The sequence below is a fragment of the Pongo abelii genome, chromosome 4 (assembly GCF_028885655.2).
Source record: "Pongo abelii isolate AG06213 chromosome 4, NHGRI_mPonAbe1-v2.0_pri, whole genome shotgun sequence".
Classification (NCBI taxonomy): Eukaryota; Metazoa; Chordata; class Mammalia; order Primates; family Hominidae; genus Pongo; species Pongo abelii.
This window is the reverse complement of record NC_071989.2, coordinates 177,089,292-177,108,517: the sequence shown is the minus strand read 5'-3', so window position 1 is coordinate 177,108,517 and position 19,226 is coordinate 177,089,292. Positions and strand designations below refer to the sequence as shown.

Sequence of the window (19,226 nt, the reverse complement as noted above, 5' to 3'; positions counted from 1 at the left end):
AGTGGAGCAGGGATGAAAAAACACAGCAAGACTAAGATAGATAGGGAAAGAAGAGCCCATCTTGCCGTTGGTGAGACAGCCTGCTAGCTTTATGGGGCCAATGGGTACCTTCGGCTTAGGGGCTGCAAACTCCCTGCCATGGGCTCACGAAACATCTGATGAAATGGCCACTCCCCAGTTCCCTCAATCCACATCACACCCAACCTTTCCCTTATACCTTCTTCCAACTGCTCTCCTGCAATTTCCAGAAGTTGCTTTTATTTCATTCACTAAACAGTTTATGAACTGAATTAAAATAAATGAGATGCAAATAAATTCCAGGCTTTCTCCCTCATTTTCAAATTACATTTTCAGTCCACTCAACCTGTTATAATCTCATAGTGATTTTCATTTAAGAGAGCTAAATGGATATGTGATTGTTGTTACAGGAACTAACACCAGACAATTAAATGTTGAGGTGTTGATAGATAAAGCTGTGTTTTGATTTGCATAAACACGATGCCAGCAAATCTAACCCTGGCAGAAATTCAGTTATAAGACTTGTGTGCCTAACTTGGGCTAATTACCACAAGTACCATTATTAAAGAGTTTTAATATTCGGAGTTGGGATTATAGCCACTTTATTTTAGGGCCACATTTATCTTTATTTTGAAAACTTAGTCAAAATGCATAACTGATTTATCAGAGAAAAGGCACGATTACTACTTATAATCAACAACTTCTACAGTGCAGCATATCAAAAATCAATTACACAGCGCTGAAATCCAGTCCTTAAGGATTTAACTACTAATCTCATTCCATTTTTGTCTTTAGGAAGATACTGCAGTTTGCAACTTTGCAGATGCCAGCAGAGGAAGAAAAACATGGGAGACTGCTGATAACCTAATGTGGAGACTTAAACTTCAGCCAGACAAAGGCGGAATCTTAATATGGAGGGGCCTGGCTCTGCAGGGAGATCACCTGGGCTGGCTGGATTTCAATCCAGTTGCCCAGCAAAAGTTACGACCCGAGCTTTGCCGATGCTGAGCCTTCTACTCTCAGGGATTCCAAAGCATTTGATAAACTCTTTGTTCCATTGTTTACTGACTTCCTAGTGCTTGTCTTGTTCTGCAGTTATTTTTATTTTTTAGTTTACTTATGATCTGCCCCTCTCTCCCATCTCCCCGCAACCTGAAGGTAAGGTGCAGGAAGTTAGGGCCTTTGCTTTGTATGCCATTACATTCCCCCTCCCCAGGGAAGGGGTTAGCATGATGGTAGGAACTGTTCCCTCTTGGTGACAGATAAGTGACTGGAGCAGAATCCACTTCTGCTGAGATGATCTGGATGACCACGGATAAGCAGGAAGGCGTGTGACATACTGGCAAGTGAGTCAGACAGAAAGAGACCCGGGATCGAGTCCTGGCATTGCCCTTTCTAGCTATTGTGTCCTTGGACGGTAATTTAGCTTCCCTGAGTCTGTTTTTTCATCTGAAAAATGAAGCTAGTAATAATTATCCTCATGGGGCTATTGAAAAAGTTAAAATAAGATAATACAAGCAAAGCATTTAACATAGGGTTTACATTATTATATATTATAAGTATACAAACATAGGGTTTACATTATTATATATTATAATTATACATTATAATTATACATTATATATGTACTTATATATAATGTATATTATGTATACATATGTATTATATATGTATATTATGTATACACATATGTATATGAATTATGTATACATATAATGTATAATATATGTAATTATATATAATGTATATAATTATACATTATAATATTATAATAATATAATACAACATAGGGTTTACATTATAATATAAAAATGTAATATAAAATTACATTATATAATAATAATATAATTAATGTTATATATTGGTTTTAAAAAGATGTCACGTGGGGCAAGTTGCCTGGTCTGGGAAAACTAGGGTTGGCTAAAACTCCCCACTGAGGTTCAGTTGGTTCAGTTGTTACTTCCTCTTGGGAAATCTTCCCTGAACCTCTCAGGCTGAGTGGCATCCCTCTGGGATCCCATCAGACCCTGCATGTACCTCTGTCTTTTCACTTAACCTGTGATCATCCTGTGCCTGCATATTTTATCAATCAGACCCTCGATTCCTTGAGTGCAAAGAACATACTTTAAAATTTTTGTTCTTCCAGTACTTAGCAAATTACTCAGCACATAGTAGGCACGAAAACCAATTCACTGGTTGAACTGGCCAGACAGTGAAAACTGAGGAAGAAGACAGCAAGTGTAAAAAGAAGACCAAAGCTGTCTCTAGTTGCAGCATAATGTAAATCCCCATAGCAGGAAATGGCCGCCTTTTTCAGTCCTAGGAAATGGAGAACATTTTTCCCAAGGTATGAGTCCCAAAGGGAGATGGATTCTACCTTCTGAGTGAACAGTTTGCCTTTTCCAGGGAATAAAGGAATATTAGAGGCTTTGAAGCTGGGAAACTTTCTCAGCTCTGTGAGGAAAGGGTATATCCCCTCCCACTCTGTGGTAACAGATTGGGTGGAACCACTTACCCGGAGCTTCCTGCCAAAGATGGTGACTTTGCCTTTAATCTGTTCCTTTCTTAGGCGCCACTCAATGGAGTTTAAGCCATTCTCCATAGGCAGGGAGATGTTGCAGCGTCCAATGGTGGGGGTGATAGTGCCTGCTAGGACATGGGGCTCGCTGTGGAAGCTGACACCCATCCCATTAGCATACATCACCCTCAGAGTACCATTATTACAGAGCTGGTAGCTGTTCCGAACTTGATCTGGAAAAATGTAAGTGGGGGTGGGGATAGGGAAATAAATTATCTGCTCTATTAGTCAGAAGAGAATAGAATCCCTATTTTTTTTTATAGGTTTCCATGGTACTCTGCAGCCATCAGTCAAAGGCTGCCTTCAATTAGCACACATACCATGTGAAGGTAAGTAGCAGAGATACTACTGATCCACATAAAGAAAAACATAATATGTGGCACTCCAGAAATAATTATGCCGTGATGTTTCTTCTCTTTTACTCAAGACTATTAATAGCACGTTTAAACATTTAAAGATGTCTATTGCCTACACAATTTGTGTCAATCAAATTCCCGAAGCTTAACATATATATTTTAGCTTATACCAAAAAAAAAAAAAAAAAAAAAGAAAGGCAAATGACTTCAATTTTTTCCCCCTTTTGCCTGCCATCTAACCCAAGGTTGCTGGTCTAGCCACAGGTCAGATGCACTACAAATCAAAGCCCAGGATTCTTCAAGAAAATGGAGAGAAGAAGTCAACCTTCCCCATCCTCATGCTTTTAGTGCTGACTGCATCTGATACTACCCCCACTCAAGAGAACTCTGAAGAGACTCAAATACATGAGGGAGATGGAGCCAGTGGGTGGGTGCTGATAATGTGTTTATCTTCCCCAGTGGAAACTACACGAGTCAATCAGACTTCTGACATTTTCCTTTATCGAAAAGTTACAGGAAGGAAATGTGGGTCAGAGACTCCTTTTACAGATACACTGCTTCCTGATTGTCTGGGCAAAGGGGCTGGCCTGGGCTGGCCTCTGAGATGTCAGCTTTTGGGGCAGTGAGCAAGTGTGTACCTGTCGCTCCTGCGACTCCAGCCGTCACACAGAAGGACAGAATCTACATCATTAATCATTTGGCAGAGCAGAAATAGAGTCATTGAAACAGGCTCTGCTGTGGGATAATAGTCCAGAAATGTCACCATTTATCTACTGAGAGGACACTTTTATCCTTTGACAACGGGCTAGCCCACAGACATTATATCTTAATTAAAAGAAAAATTAATTGGCACAATTCATTTTCTTGCCAGCCCCAGTGCTTGCCCTGGACTGCAAAACATGTCTAATAGCAACAATAACCACAGGGTGGGCAGAGACCTTTGAGATCCCAGTCTTGGAGAGAGAATGTTAAAGAGTTCCAGTCCCAGGGCAACCAACTCATCAAACAAATGCTTAAAAGAGAGAATCAGGATGGAACAAGAAAATATGAAATCTAGTGGTGGGCCAGGAGAATAAATGGGCTTTGAGAAGATAACTATGTGTTTTGGGTTGGTGCGGGGGAGGTGGTGATGGAAGGGTAAGAGGTAGGGAGAGAGTATGTGGGGGGGGGGGGGCGGGTAGAAATGGACATTTTCAGATAACTATGTAGACAGTTCAAATATCTAAACATTTGGTTGGGTGTAGATGACATTCTGCTGTATCTGATTAAGTCATTTTCTACAAGATTGACCTCTTATAGTTTGCTGTGGACACTTGAATAAAACAGAAAGCTGAGGGGTACGCTGGGTCTCTGGACGTCCTCCCAGGCTGGATAACTCACATGTTGGGCTTGGCTGGGTTCTGGGTCTGTGGGTGAGTTTGGGGGTAGGATGGTATGGGTGGAGGCTCACCTTGTACCACTGTGTAGGAGGCCTCTACTGAAGAGAGGTTGGTGATGACAGTGACATCATCATCACGGTTGGAGTTCTCAATGTCAATGGTAATAGATTTCTCCATTTCCCGGTGCAGACTGGTTACCACCCCCGTGGGGCGCGTCACGTTGGTCAGGCGGCCTTCGTGGTCATAGCTGGGGGGAAGATAAACCCTGGTTAGCAGCAGTCATTGGGGCCGTGAGTTCCCAAGACTCACAGGGTCAGAGAAAGAGAGAGCTGGAAAGGTGGGTTGGCTGGGTGGCGCATCTCACTGAGGCCCCTTGTCACAGTCAAAACCCTATTATGCCCTGAGAAACAGCGGTGATGCTTTCTTCTACCCACTGATATAACTGACTTCAGCTCCTGGAAAACATTTCACCTGGTCTCAGGCTTCCTCTAGTTAGAGAGAACAGCCACTTGTGAGCTTCTCTTGCTTTTCTGGCTCTTTTCTTTTCTTTTTTTCTGAGATGGAGTCTCACTCTGTCCCAGGCTGGAGTACAGTGGCACAATCTCTGCTCACTGCAACCTCCACCTCCTGGGTTCGAGCAATTCTCCTGCCTCAGCCACCCGAGTAGCTGGGATTACAGGCATGCACCATTATGCCTGGCCAATTTTGGTATTTTTTGTAGAGATGGGGTTTTGCCATGTTGGCCAGGCTGGTCTCGAACTCCTGACCTCAGGTGATCCACCTGCCTTGGCCTCCCAAAGTGCTGGAATTACAGGCGTGAGCCACGCACTTGGCCCTCTCTTATTTTTTAATTTAGGTGTTCTACAAACCCATCAAATCAACATTCCCCAAATATCAGTTTCACCATGTCAGTTCTGTGCTGAACAAACCACACTCTTTTCCCATTGGTTGCTAAATCAAATAAAAATCTGGCATTTGAGACCATCCATGCCTCGAGTCTTCTACTGGAGTCCAACCTTGTCTCACTTGTCACCTCCTAGGCCTCTGGACAATCAGCCTGTGCCAAATGCCACCCGCACATGTTGGCTCAGCATAGAAGGCCTGGCTGCATGGAACCTGTTCTTTGGTGCCCACCAAACCACGATGGCTCCACTTCCCAAGCAGCCTTCTTAGACAGTTTCCCAATGACTCCCTTACCACCAGTTGTCCTTAGCACCCAAGTCTAGGGACACCAGTGATCATGCCCTACTGCCTGCAAATGGCCTGACACTGGGGCCTCCTTCTTTATGTATATGTGTTATCTTTCCTCTTTTCTCACACTGTGGAGTTTTCTCCCCACATCACCTTTAGCAAGAAGCCTTGTTCTAGTTGGGACAGCCTTTCCCCACCTTGGAAGATCCACTGTACTCTGAGAGCTGGGCCCGTCTCACACCTGGGAAAGGAAAGCAGACTCGTTCCCAGGTCTGCATGTAGAGGCCTTTGAGCTCTCCCAGATGAGTTTTGTTACTGGAGGAGGAAGGGGAGGAAGAAGGCGGAGCTATGAAGACATTTTGCTTGGAGGGTAAAAAAGAAGGAAAAGTGGCTCAACTCCTGGGGGTTACTCCCTTTGGACTGGGGAGAGGGAAAAAGCTGGCAGGGTCTGAGGGATGGGAACTGGAGCTTGTGCAGCACGTGGGGATGGTAGGGGGGCGGTCCTCAGAGAAGGATCCCTGTGGGGAGGGCCTGTGAGCAGTGGAAAGGACCGCTGTGGCCTGTTGCACGTTGTCGCTTGGGGCTTAGGATGACAACATCGAAGACAGAGAGCACTCAGGAAATGTTTTTGGAATAAAGAATTGCAGACCTGGCTCAGGCTTTCAGGGATCTGAGAAACTTTGCTTCTGGGAAGAACTAGAAGCAGTGAGGCTCTGCAGAAGTTTGAAAGCTGAGAGTGCGATCACATTAAGCTGGACACCGGGCTGCGTAAAGGTGTTGGGGGAGAGAGGAGGGAGATCTTGGAGCAGGAATGTCTGTGAGCTCAGGATCCACCCCTATCACTCGCCCAGGGCCCCAGGCAGGGGGTGGCGCAGACCATGCACTCCCTGGAAAGCCCTGGTGTTGTAATCAGGGATGGGGACTTAGGTCTGCTAAATCAATAGGGCTCCTCTGTGCTTTCTTACCTGCTAAAGAAACCACTTCTCAGGCAGGGGGACAAAGGTGCTATTTACAATAAGACAAATTAGAACAACCTAGATGTTCCTTGATGGGAGATTCATTAAATAACTGATGATCTATCCATAAAGTAGAAACCTATGAAGCCATCAAGATTGACAACATGGGTTTCTATTTATTGGCATAGACAAATCTACACATGTTGAGTGGAAGAGTGGGGTACAAAATATACTCCCTTGACGGTAGCTTTTTTTTTCAGGGAGGGGTAAAAAATATCAGTATCTATATGGAGCAGAAATTCTCTGAAAATATAGACATTTGAATGTTAATGGTGGTTTTGCTGTATGGAATTTTGATGAATCTTCATTTTCTTCTTTGCATTTTCCCATAATTTAGAAATTACTTGTAATCAGCCGGGCATGGTGGCTTGTGCCTGTAATCAATCCCAGCACTTTGGGAGGCTGAGGCAGGTGGATCATGAGGTGAGGAGACTGAGACCATCTTGGCCAACATGGTGAAACCCTGTCTCTACTAAAAATACAAAAATTAGCTGGGCACAGTGGCGCGCGCCTGTAGTCCCAGCGCTTGGGAGGCTGAGGCAGGAGAATCGCTTGAACCCGGGAGGCGGAGGCTGCAGTGAGCTGAGATTGTGCCACTGCACTTCAGCCTGGTGACGGAGCAAGACTCCATCTCAAAAAAAAAAAAAAAAAAAAAAAAGAAATTACTTGTAATCAATACTTTCTTGTTTAATAAACAGAAACAAAAGGTATTTAAAACATCAGAAAACAAAACAACTCTAAGTATTTGGGTACGGGGTGTCCAGTGCGGTACTCAGTAACAGTTTCTCCTCCTGCTGACAAGTACATTCTCTGGGACCAGGGCAAGGATTTTAATTCCAATCCACTGTAGTTTGGGGACACTTACAATGCATAGGCTGCTGAGTTTCCTTATGAGAGAAGTAGTAGGAACTGGAGTTTCTACTTTCGGGAGCAGAGCTTTAGGGTAGGGACTAGAATCTCATGGGCCAAAGGGAGAAAAACAGATTTTCTTTAACTTTTAAGACGATTCGGCTGCCTCCAGCTCTACTTACTTCCCCTAAGGAGCGTCTTCAGATGTAGGTCTTTTTGCAAATGACTCTGCATGTAGGAGTGAAGCGCTGTAAGTTCCAGCAATGGGATCTCAATGCCAACCCAATGGAACTGGCCCAGCCTTGGCTGGAGTGGGGCTGGAGGCTGCCTTTGAATTATGTAGTCAATAAACATTCATCAAGCGCCTGTGATGTGCCAAACACAGTTCAAGGCACTGGAGATATGGCTGGGAAGAAAATGGAGCAAAATTCTTGCACTCATGCTAGCTAAAGAGGGCAAAACTAAACCAAGATAGAAAATAGACAGCATGTCAGATGGTGAGTAATAGGTGCTAAGGACTAAAATAAAGAAGGGAGAGAGTGGAGAAAGAGAGAATATAGGGAGTAGAGAGTGTAATTTTAAGGACAGTACTGTTCTTTTCAGGAATACAGATGCATCTTCCCTAGTCTGGGAAATTAGCAGGCATGATAGGGTTTCCAAAGGGCATTCCGTATCAGCTCCATTTCTGCCCAGCTCTTCACTTCCCAGGACAAAGAGGAGAGAGAGGCAACTTTTAAAGGGGCCCATTCCAGCCTTCATGAATCGCATGGCAGCTTATTCTGTAAAATCACTCTTGAACCCCACACCATGGGAAGTCAACTTCCATCTTTTCCTTTGATCTGACATTTGCCCCTTCCCCAGCTGCTGGATTGGGAGAAGGAGTTGAACATGACTAAAGAGGCTCTTTATCATTTCTCTCTTCTGGAGGGCCTCTTTTTAAGGGTGATGTGTTTTTCTGCCCCTCTGAGCCCCAGGTTTGCTAACGCAGACTCTGCTCCTGCAGGGGATGGGAGACCAGCAGGCAGCACTGGGAGGTGGGAAGAGAGCAGGAGAAATGCAAAGTGAGGTATTAAAAAGACCTAATGTGCAAGCTGCATTCTTCAGTTCTGCTTTTCCAAAATAAGTCTCTATCTGTTTGACTCTTGTATCCACTATACAGTTAGTTGAGTGAAACCTGAGGGGTAGGAAGGAGACAGAGGTGTGCTTAATAATTCCTCTCAAATCCCAGTAGCCTATACTCTGAGTTAAACTTCTATATGCCAAGTGCTTTGCTAATTTCTAAAAATGTATTATCTCAGTGGATTAGCACAGGACTCCTGTTAATTTGCATTTTTATCCCCAAGTAACAGATGAGACATTGAGGCTCAGAGAGGTTAAATAACGTGTCCAACGTCAATCAGTAAGTATGTGGCAGAGATGGACTCCACACCCCTGTCATCCTGATGCTAAGACCTAGGAGCTTTCTGGTATAAGATGCTGCCTTTTGGGGAAGACTGTGAGAACCTGAGTTCCCTCAGGGATGTAACTAAATCAGGATACTTCTTCTATCAAGACCCAATGGCCTGCATCTGGGGAAATCTTAATTCCAGGGTTGGATGTCCTGGAAGTTTCTGGAACTGGCTGATCATAAAATGGGTCCAGGAAGATTCGATAGTGTTATTTTTTCCTACCACCCTCTCTCTCCTGCTTCCAGAGTCATTGATAGGCTGGTCTTATTGAGTTACGTCTTCCCAAAAATTCAGGGACAGTTCCCATGTGGAGTCTGAAGGTGGAGTTACAAATTCCATTCATAGCCCTGCTTTACGACGCTAGTGTGCAATGCAAAGAACGCTGGGCTTGGAGATCTGGATTCCAGTCCTGCTTCACTACCAACTCCCTGTGTGGTCTTAGGGGAGTCACTTTGATTCTCTGAGCCTCAGTTTCTTTATCCATAAAATGGGGATAATCAAATCCATATTTAGACAGTCACTGTGACAACACAGCAGATAAATGGCTTCTGTACCTCATGTTCTATGCAGAAAAAAAAGATATGGCCACTCTTCTCACCTATAGAGGGATTTGTACCCTGCCCTCTGTAACAGACTGGGAAGAGAGGAATCCCCCTAAGGAAGCTCTCATTGAAGGACAAATCATTTTCTTTTCTTTTTTTTTTTTTTTTTTTTTTTTTGAGACAGAGTGTTGCTCTGTCACCCAGGCTGGAGTACAGCTGCATGATCTCAACCCACTGCAACCTCCACCTCCTGAGTTCAAGTGATTTTCATGCCTTTGCCTCCTAAGTAGCTGAGACTATAAGTATGCACCACCATACTTGGCTAACTTTTGTATTTTCAGTAGAGATGAGGTTTTTCCATGTTGGCCAGGCTGGTCTCAAACTGCTAGCCTCCAGTGATCCTCCTGCCTTAGCCTCCCAAAGTGCAGAAATTACAGGCATGAGGCATTGCTCCCGACCAGGACAGACTTTTCTAGTAGCCTCACAGCCTCTGTGTGGTTTTCTTCATCACCCTTTCTCTAAAGTTTTGGCTAAGGCTATGCAGTGTTGGTCTTGACCACACTGCCCTGACAGGAGGTGAAGTTATGTCTGATTTTTAAGTTGGCTGTGTGTCTTCCAATTGGCTGATCATGTGCCAAAAGTGCCATAAAACAAAAGGAACTCACCATCTTTTCAGGTAGAAAAGAAAACCTTATACATTTGAACCCCACAATGGAGAATTTGTGATCACTGGATTTATCTACATTATGAAAAAAAGGGCAGCTTATCAAATTAAGATAAAAAATTCAGTTTCAGTGTAACTTCTGAACATTTTAAAACACACTTATGAGTGAGTCGTGCCTATGTTTTCCTTAAACTAGGGACACTTTCTGGAAAATACTTTCCCTTTTAGAGTTCAGATCTGTGGATGCACTTGAACCCAAGCTTCTTTATGACAGTCTGTAAACCAGGCCCAGTTCAGGCTGGCCTCCCTGAGAAGGATGTTTTTTTTCCCCTCTTTCAGGAGAGCCAACAGATTTTTTCTGAAATGCATTAGGTCTTTGGGTGAAACTGTCAGAAAGGAAGATGAAAATCTCGGAGGTGTTTGGGTGAGTGTATAGCTTCAACCTAACTCGGTATGACAGCCAAGAACAGCACTCAGATGGTACCCTTGAGGGCAGAATCACTGGCTGGCAAAGTTTGATCAAAACTCCAGTGTCCTGAAGGGTATTAAGATGCTTCAGAAATCTCAAGCATCATTAAGATGCTTGAGAAAGAGTTGCCCAAAGAAGGAAGTCAGAACCAGGGAAAGCAATTCTTCTGCAATGCAGTAAATATCCAGCAGGTGGCAACAGCTTCCTTTTACATTCTCCCAAGACCATTGGCATACAAACAGGAAGTAAACATTGCTGGATTTAGGAATGATCAACAATGAGGTTTTCTGTTCTCCCTCTTGTCCCCTTTTTTTTTTTTTTGCTGTGCCACCTATCCCTAACTTACTACATTCTCAGCTAGCAGCAGCATCCAGACAAAAAACAAGCAAGTACATAGGGGTTAACACTCTCCTTCATCACCTAGGAGAGCCAGATATTTATAAATTCTGCTCCAGTCTCAGCCAGCCATTGGGAGAATCATGCCTAGTAACTTCCTCCAACCAGCATCCCACCATTAGTACCTACAGCAGCAGGCACTTTGACCAAGAACTGCCTGCAGGAGCTAGGAAAAACAGCTTTTTGCAAAACAAGCGTCAGGACTATTAAGTATGAGATAATTGTTAGGGGAAATATGACCAGCTCTCGCATCTTTTAATATACCTAATGCTTTATCTGTATCGATCTGCTTCTGCTAAGGAGGAAATTCAGAGTTTATCTACCTGTCTGTGCAATCAAGTGTGTTGCTGGACCTATTGGCAAATTACAGAAGCCCCACTGGGATCTTGCCTTTTAGGTTCTAATTTCCGCACCCATGGCAAACATGAATAATCAGCAAAGTTAATCAACACTTTACCTCCCAGGTGCTGTGCATGTCCAATATCCTGAAATTTGAACGGCAAGCAGGCAACAGGAATTCCCAACTCTAGTAGGGAGGATGCTCAATATCAGAGACCCATTAGAGCAAATCATTTCAGAGTCAGGGAGAAGGGACATGAATATCTTGAGGCCATAAGACATCATTAAAGTTAGAAAGATAACGTGACAAAGGAATTTAAAAAGCTACACAAACGACCCAGTCCTAATGCCAGCTAGGGCAAGGGAAGGGCTCTTCAGAGATGCTTTACAAATCCACTTACTCATAGAAAGTCGTCCATCCTGTTTCATCGCTCTTGGTGGCCAGGAGCCCAGTGTTCCCATCATAGGTCATGAGGCCAAGCTCCAGGTTCTGGGTGGACACGACTTTGAGGCCTCCATTGGTGCCCACGGTGAGGGTGATGATCTGGTTGTCAGGCATGAGCAGGTGACGGGGCATGCCACTGCTGTCCCGACGGATCTTCAGGGAATTCCCATTATTGTCAATCAATTCAGTGACATCATTGTCAGTACTATATGTGAAATTGTACAAGTACTCCCCTGTCACCAGGCTCACAGTGTATTGGTGGATGCCATCAGCGTTGAAGACATATAACTCCTGCTCTCCGGGGGATGCAGCCTCATACTGGTTGAAGGCATTAAGAACAGGCTTGTTCTTGCTGACCGCCCTGATCCGAATATTTCCAAGGTCTGCAATGTAGATGGTACCATCTGGAGCTACAGCTAAGGATGATGGGGAATTCAGGATGGCATCAGTCGCGTAGGCATCATCTCCTGAATAGCAGTTGCAATTGACATCGTTTTTGCAGTCGCAGTCTGAGGCTGCCCCAGCTAAAAGGCAGATCTCCCCGTTGGTTGTTACCTGGCGTAGACGGTTAATCTTCTTCTCATCTGTCTCAGTGATATAGAGGACCCCAGTGTGAGAAATGGCAATGGCACTGGCTGACTCCAGGGCAGAGTGAATGGCTAGTTTGCTGAGTGAGTAGTCAATGCCAGGAACCTGGCAGTGCATGGGGCGTCCCGCAATGATGCTGACTTGGTGGTTCTCGGTGATTCGAAGGATGACATTGTTCTCTAGAACATACAAGGAGTTATCCATGGGATTGACAGCAAGGTCTGTTGGCCACTCCAGACGAACCTGTGGATGACATGGTATCAGATTAAAGAACAGCCTTTAATATGTCCAACGTTTAACTGTAGGGCACTTACTGGTTTTACATATCTAGGAAAAAAGACAGCTTTTTAATAACACATTGTATTAGAAATACTCTTCATTGAACCAGCTGCTCATTGCCCATGATGAGTGGATGTGATGGAGAAGAAGAGATAATGTAATGTATATTTCCTACCGTGTCACCTGCCATGATCAGAACAGGCCATCAGCTCTACCTATGATGCTGCTTCTCAGCTCCAGATGGCTGGACCAGCATCAGAGCTGTTACATATGGTTGCACAGGTAGTTCACTACACAAGAGACCATGCCATCCAGTCCATACTCTGCTCTCCAAGCAGACGCCTACGGAAGCTATGTACATTTAGAGGCGGCACCTGTATCTAATTCACAAAAAGGAGCCATGTGACTTGGAAGGTGGCTCTGATCCAAGGGGAGCCAAAGTGCAGGCTCGCCAGCAAACTACAACTTGAGTGTCTGCTTTAAAAAATAAACTGAACCAAACGCATCCTTCCTCTATGGAATTTGAAATAAAAATCTCAGTAGCAAGTTGTCTGTTGTGGAACTTGAGCTGAAATTTATGAGGTTGGCCAAGGGTTGAAAAGGCCGTTATAGAAAGGCTGAACGTATATTCCAGGCTGTCTGAGAACAAATGCTGTACATTTGAGTGAGCCTCTGTTCTCTGCCTCTCTAACAGCCCAAACTAAACACACACTTTGGGTGATATTGTAGAGGGCTCTGCTCTAGTTACTACTGCACAAAGTAAAGGTTTATATAGTGAGGATGCAATCATTTCAGATTAACGGGGAAGTTCTGATTGACATATAACACTGTATAGTACATTCTCAAACCTGCAATAATGATGGAGAAGGGAGGTAATTACACAGCAACTTCTACCCTGTAATCTGCCACGGCTGGAGTGTGTCACCAGCTCCACTTTTCTCAACAGTTTTCCCTCTCTCTTACTCTCTCTCTCTCTCATACCTATCTGACATTTTCCATTCCATCTTACTGTTTAGCTCATCTCAGGCTTTCTCCAAACAACCCCGTGATCTGTATCTCTATCTCCCCCTCCCATTCCACTTCCAAACCAAACAGGAAGCAGGTAAGAACCTCAGGCCAAGGGGCAGGTGTTGCTTAGTGAAGACAAATAAGAAAGAGTCTCACCTGGGCTACATCCATGCTGGAATCACAGCTCAGTGGCCGGACGGCAGTGAGGTCATTGGAGCCCAGCAGGGTGGAGATGATTCCATTCTGGTCGACCTTCCGGATCATGGTGGCGTCGACAAAGTACATGAGCCCATTCTTGTCTACTGCAATACCTGAGCAAGACAAGCAGTGTGGATTTATCTCTTGGAAAGGGGTAGGATTGTGGGGTGGAGGTGGGAGATGACATGCCTTGCTGAGCACTCTGCTTAGACCAGAGACCTTACTGGAATTGATTAGTACCCTCAGAGCAGTGGTTCTTAGCCTTCTAATGCAAGATCCTTTCTCATGGGCACTGTGCTGCGATTTGTATAGTTCCTAGGGTGCTGGCTATATCACCACCCTCTTCCCTGCAACCGACGAAAGCGTGCTCCTTGGACTGCAAATGAACCAAGGCTGCAAATGAATGAAGCAGGAAATAACTCTGCATCTGCTCTCTTTAGAAAAGAAGTTATTTCCTAAGTTCATTACCCTAAACATTATTAGTAGTAAGTTACTTGAATATACTTCACAACTGATTGCAGCAGTAAGGTTGAGAAATGATGATTCCTGTAGTTACAAACTCCTAATTCAAGGTGTATGCTTCAGGAAGTATTCCCAGTTAAGCTTGACTCCAATCAGCACTTCAATGCCCCAGGGGGACACTGGGGCCTAGCATTCCCCTGTTGCAGCAGGGCTGGAAAGGCACAGATATGGCTTCTATTTATTTTGTGTCTTTGCCCCAGTGCCCAAGTACAAGGCTTTGCCTCCTTAATCCATGCTGCCCTGCTGCTTTCACAGTAGCTAAAAATGCTAACAGGAATTGGACTCTCAGATGACTGCTCCTTAATGTTAAGTATTTTTAGTCCTTTTCAAATAGAGACCCATGGGTTCCCAGAACTCCTCCATCCTGGACCCCTGGAAATTATACCCATTCTTAATTACTACCATTTATTGGGCATTTACAACATGTAAGGCACTGCACTTTCGACTTCATACACATTTGCTGTCTACCACGGAAGTCTGGGCGTGGCCAGAGGCCCCTCGCTGGGCTTTGTTCTGTCTCCAGCCCACACAGGGGGCACTCTGGCCCATGGAGCCAGGATTTCCTCTGATTCTCTTGACTGGCAGCAGTCAGAAATCCCCTTCACTTTCCACTTGGAGCCTATGTGCATGATAAAGTTTACTTCAAATAAATAAATAAGGTTTTCTTTTTCTTTTTTGAGACGGAGTCTCGCTCTGTCGCCCAGGCTGGAGTGCAGTGGCGCGATCTCGGCTCACTGCAAGCTCCGCCTCCCGAGTTCACGGCATTCTCCTGCCTCAGCCTCCCGAGTAGCTGGGACTACAGGTGCCCACCACCATGCCTGGCTAATTTTTTGTAATTTTTAGTAGAGATGGGGTTTCACCATGTTAGCCAGGATGGTCTCGATCTCCTGACCTCATGATTGGTTTTCTTTTTAAACACCCATCCACATACCAAAGCAATCTATCTGAGTTAAATGATTACAGGGAAAGCTGTGTTTTGGACTGCTGGGCTTAGTTAAGTTCTGATAAGAAGAAAGCCAAGCTGGTGGCAAAGCTTTATCTGGGGCGGGAGACTCTTCCTTGATGTCCTTTACCTCTCGGGCTCATCAGGGTTGCATCTATGGCCTTCCCTCCATCCCCGCAGCGGGCTTCATCAAACGGCAGACACTGCTCTCCCGTCCCTGCCACAACTTCCGAATTCCCAGCCAGGTCTTTGGCTCCACTCAGAGACTTGACGCGGTAGATTCTCCTACTGTTGGTGTCGGACACGTAGAGCGAGCCGGACACGGGGTCCACTGCCAAGTAGTACTTGTGTGCCGGGTTGTTGCTTTAGTAGAAGAAGCACAAAGAGAAATGAGGAGGGGGCTATGGAGCTGGCCTCCTAGATCAAAGGAATGACAAAAATCCTAGCAAGACGCTTACCTTCTCTAGTGTCTTTCCACTTTAGTGAACTGGAAAGAATCTAACATCAAACTCAGTGTTCTAACACATCATGGTTCTTAGCTACTTCTAATTGGACTTATGCTCCTTATGCTATTAGAAAATTCATTTCCCACCATGCTAAACAACTGTTGCTTCATTTAGCCAGTACGAGAGCTCCCACTCCGACCCTGTTTTTGTAGGCAGGATAGTTATTCAAGACCAACTACAGTCCATGTGTGTGCATTCTCCTTAATTTCCCCTTAAGGGCTTAGTATATTCTCAAGTGGGATAGACGAACACTTCCATGTGACAATGTTCTCATTTTAACCTATGCCTCCAGGCTACTAGGCCATTAATACTAGGGTGACCTGGAGTTTTCCTAATTTTATCATGGGAAGCATCCCAGAACCGCCCCCAATCTCCAGGCTCAGAGCTTGCTTCTTTACTGCTCTTCAGTGTGGATATGGATAAAGTTGGCATTTAGTGTAAAGAAATGTGGGTATCTTGCTGGCACTGTGTCTGGAATCTGAATTACTGAGACAGGAGATGCACTTTTCAAATCTAGGTAACAGTGAGGTCACAGGCATGAGCCAGGGTCTGCCAGGGCCCTCAGCCACACTAGGGGATTAATACCTTTGTGTGTGTGAAGCGTATTAGGAAGGCATGAGCCTCTGAGACCTGGGCTGCTTCCCCTGCCGTGTGTCTGGCTGCCCTGTGTGAGGCTAACTAGGACGGAGTAAGGCTTGTAGAAGTGGCTCAGGGCTAAAACACAGGAAACTCTAAACTCAATTCTGAGCCAGCTGGTGGTGACCTTGGTTAAGTCATTTGACTGTGTCAGGTCTTAGGTTTTTTGCAGGGGCTGGGGGGATTAAATCAATCATACTGGATATTGCTAATGTTCCTTCTGGCTCAAAACCCTGCAGTTCTTCCCTTTGTAGTGCCTGTCACTGGTTTGAGGTTGGGACCAGAATAGGTGCTTATGTTATTCCTATACTGGTTATTATAATCAGCACCTCTAGGATGCAAGCAGTAATTGCCTTTCTGCCTCAGTGTGGTAGACTAGGTTTTGAAATGGGCACAGGCCCCCTTTTTTTCCCCTGCTATTTTATTTTATTTTTCTTAGAGACAGGGTCTCATTGGAGAGCAGTGGCACAATTCTAGCTCACTGCAGCCTGAAATCCCTGGGCTGAAGTGGTCCTCCCGCCTCAGCCTCCTGAGTAGTTGAAACTACAGGTGCATTCCACCATGCCTGGCTAATTAAAAACTTTTTTTTTTTTTTTGGTAGAGATGGGGTCTCACTATGTTGCCCAGGCTGATCTCAAACTCCTGGCCTCAAGAGATCCTCCTGCCTTGGCTTCCCTAAGTGCTAGGATTATAGGTATAAACCATGCAACCAGCCTTTTCCTATTATTTTTCAATTTTACTTTGGGGTGATGGGAGGACAGGGGCTGGGAGAGGTGGAGGGAAGGTGAGAGAGATGACAGTGTTGGATGCATTTGTCCTGTTGACATTAGCTAGTAAATTACTAATTAAAACACCACCATTTGGGGTCTTCTCTGATTTAAGGGGGAAAAAAAAAAGAACTAGGAAGCTATTTTTAGGAACAATCTGTGTGGAGTTGAGATGGTCTTTCATTCCAGTTTCTCTTCAGATTGCTATTAAGACACATCCCTGAACTAGAAGTCAAAGATTTTCTGAAATTCCAGCCCAGATAACTAAAGCGTAGACTACCTGGGTTTCATTCCTTTCCTTTCCTCTTTTCTTCTTCTTTTTTGGCTATTAAGTCATTAGAGACTATCCATATATGCAAAACAAATTAGGGCAGAAAGGGAAAAATTCATGCTATTTTTTAATTAGATGCTGCACTCTGTTACTGAATGAACAGTAGCTGGCATTATCAACAGAAGGATCAAGGCATTGCACATCTGTGCCTATCTATGAGAGAGATAATTAATTTTGGACTTTCTAGGGAGCCTGATTTGAGGAGGCTTTTCAAAAGCTCTGGCAGAAGAGCAGGCAGTGGAGGGTGTGAGGTCAGTTCTTGCTTAGGGAGACCATTCTTCTCCATGGTCTCATACCTGTTTTCACCAAGATGCTTGCAGAGAAACTCACGTCAGAGGGACAGCCATGCCTCCATACCTGTGGCTGTGGCAAAGATCACATGAGGTTGGTGAATTTCTTGGAAAAATGTCCTTCCAGGGCATTTCTACTTATTTTTAAAATTTGGCTCAAATGGGGTGCCTATAACAGGCCACTTTTGGGGTGCCTGAGAAGAAGGCAGAGGACTTTTTCAATGCATGGCCTTTCCACTGACTGTTATGATCTTGTGCAATTTGACTCTACTTTTTGTCTAATTTTGACCTAATATCATGAAGGAGAGCTGTCCATGTTTCATTTCAAAAAGTGAGCAGAAGCATTCCGTTGAGTAGTGGTACAGATTGCTTTTTCTCTTCTTCTGAATAAAAATAAGGTCACTTTTCTTTAAGAAAGCTCATACTATCTCCATTTCAGTGTGGTCCATGTGTGAAGGCACGTGTATGTGTGCTTTACACTTTATCTGTGAATTGTACTAGTGTGGTTTTAAATGATAACCTTGGATCAATGTAATGACCAAGGCAGTTTTGACAATGAATACTTGGTCTCCATCCTTCAAACTATTCAAAAGTGATTTTACTCCATGAAAATTCTCAACGCATCTGACTGTTGGATTCATTCTGACCGGCAGATTGGCAATTAACTTTTTTTTTTTTTTTTTTAAAGATGACCATATATCCAGGGGAAAAAATCATTAATGAGTTGAAAATGAGTTTTTAACCCGTTTCCAGTTCATTAAAGCTTTTGTGAACCCAGTCCAGCATTTACAAAAGCCAGGAGTTTGCCTCAACTGTTTAGCCCAATTATGGACCGCACTGAGCAGTCAGGATAAAAGTTCGCTGAGGGTTCATTATCTTGCACTTGAATCTCCCGGAAATTCTAATTACTGTCAGCTTATTTGGTTGCTTTTTGACTGCATTTCATAATTGCTAAAGCTTATCATATCCACAACACACAATTAGCACATAAAAGTTACTATATTTGGTACATAAAAATATACAACATTACACAAGAAGCACAAAACAAAAAAAGCAAACACAAGGAAGCAAACGAACCATATCAAATTATATGGGAAAGAGTTCTTCATCTTACCTATGTTTAAACTCTTTATTTCTTTATAGAAAGAAAACAGAAAGGAAAAAAGAACAAACAGTTAGCGGAAGAATTGATGATAAAGCAAACATAACATTTTTGTTTCTTGTATAAAGGGGCCCAAAAAAGGCAGTTCTTTTCTTTTTTCCCCTGTAACTGACAACTCCTGGCTCAACAGCTTGAGAAGTGCCCCTGATTTTGGACTCCTCCCAGACATTGGACAATCTGGACAAGAAAGCTTGAATTCTCTCATCAGCAATGTGGCTGTCACAAGACACAGGTGGCAACAGGTGAAAGATGCCTCCTAAGGAAGGGATGGCAAACAGGTTATATCTTGGGTGCCAACATGTGTTG

The 19,226-nt window shown here is 44.1% G+C and overlaps 2 protein-coding genes and 1 long non-coding RNA gene across 26 annotated transcripts in view; 2 read left to right on the top strand and 1 right to left on the bottom strand.

Moving 5' to 3' along the window:
• Positions 1–1,548, top strand: part of LOC103890769 (uncharacterized) — a 42,802-nt gene extending 41,254 nt beyond the window's left edge. For all 5 annotated transcript variants that reach the window (XR_008525617.2, XR_655070.4, XR_008525618.2 and 2 more), the window contains exon 4: positions 814–1,548. Coding sequence is in view for 1 of the 5 variants with exons in the window: in XM_054556202.2 (XP_054412177.2) it covers positions 814–878 (65 nt within the window). In the remaining 4 variants the exon portion in view is untranslated. The remainder of the gene's footprint in view (positions 1–813) is intronic.
• TENM2 (teneurin transmembrane protein 2) overlaps positions 1–19,226 on the bottom strand; it is a 1,285,801-nt gene that overhangs the window by 35,851 nt on the left and 1,230,724 nt on the right. For 13 of the 19 annotated variants that reach the window (XM_054556187.2, XM_024247419.3, XM_063724369.1 and 10 more), the window contains 6 exons: positions 18,873–18,893; positions 15,359–15,591; positions 13,722–13,876; positions 11,647–12,521; positions 4,403–4,578; positions 2,534–2,769 (listed from right to left, as the gene is read on the bottom strand). In XM_054556187.2, coding sequence (XP_054412162.2) covers positions 2,534–2,769; positions 4,403–4,578; positions 11,647–12,521; positions 13,722–13,876; positions 15,359–15,591; positions 18,873–18,893 — 1,696 coding nt within the window. The remainder of the gene's footprint in view (positions 1–2,533; positions 2,770–4,402; positions 4,579–11,646; positions 12,522–13,721; positions 13,877–15,358; positions 15,592–18,872; positions 18,894–19,226) is intronic. The other 6 variants (XM_054556189.2, XM_054556191.2, XM_054556196.2 and 3 more) reach the window with 1 other exon arrangement.
• LOC129059612 (uncharacterized) lies at positions 2,633–4,075 on the top strand. 2 transcript variants are annotated; one of them, XR_008525621.2, is made up of 3 exons: positions 2,633–2,779; positions 2,860–2,925; positions 3,211–4,075. It is a non-coding gene; the product is annotated as an uncharacterized LOC129059612 (long non-coding RNA). The 2 variants fall into 2 exon arrangements; XR_008525622.2 differs by having other exon boundaries at positions 3,198–4,075.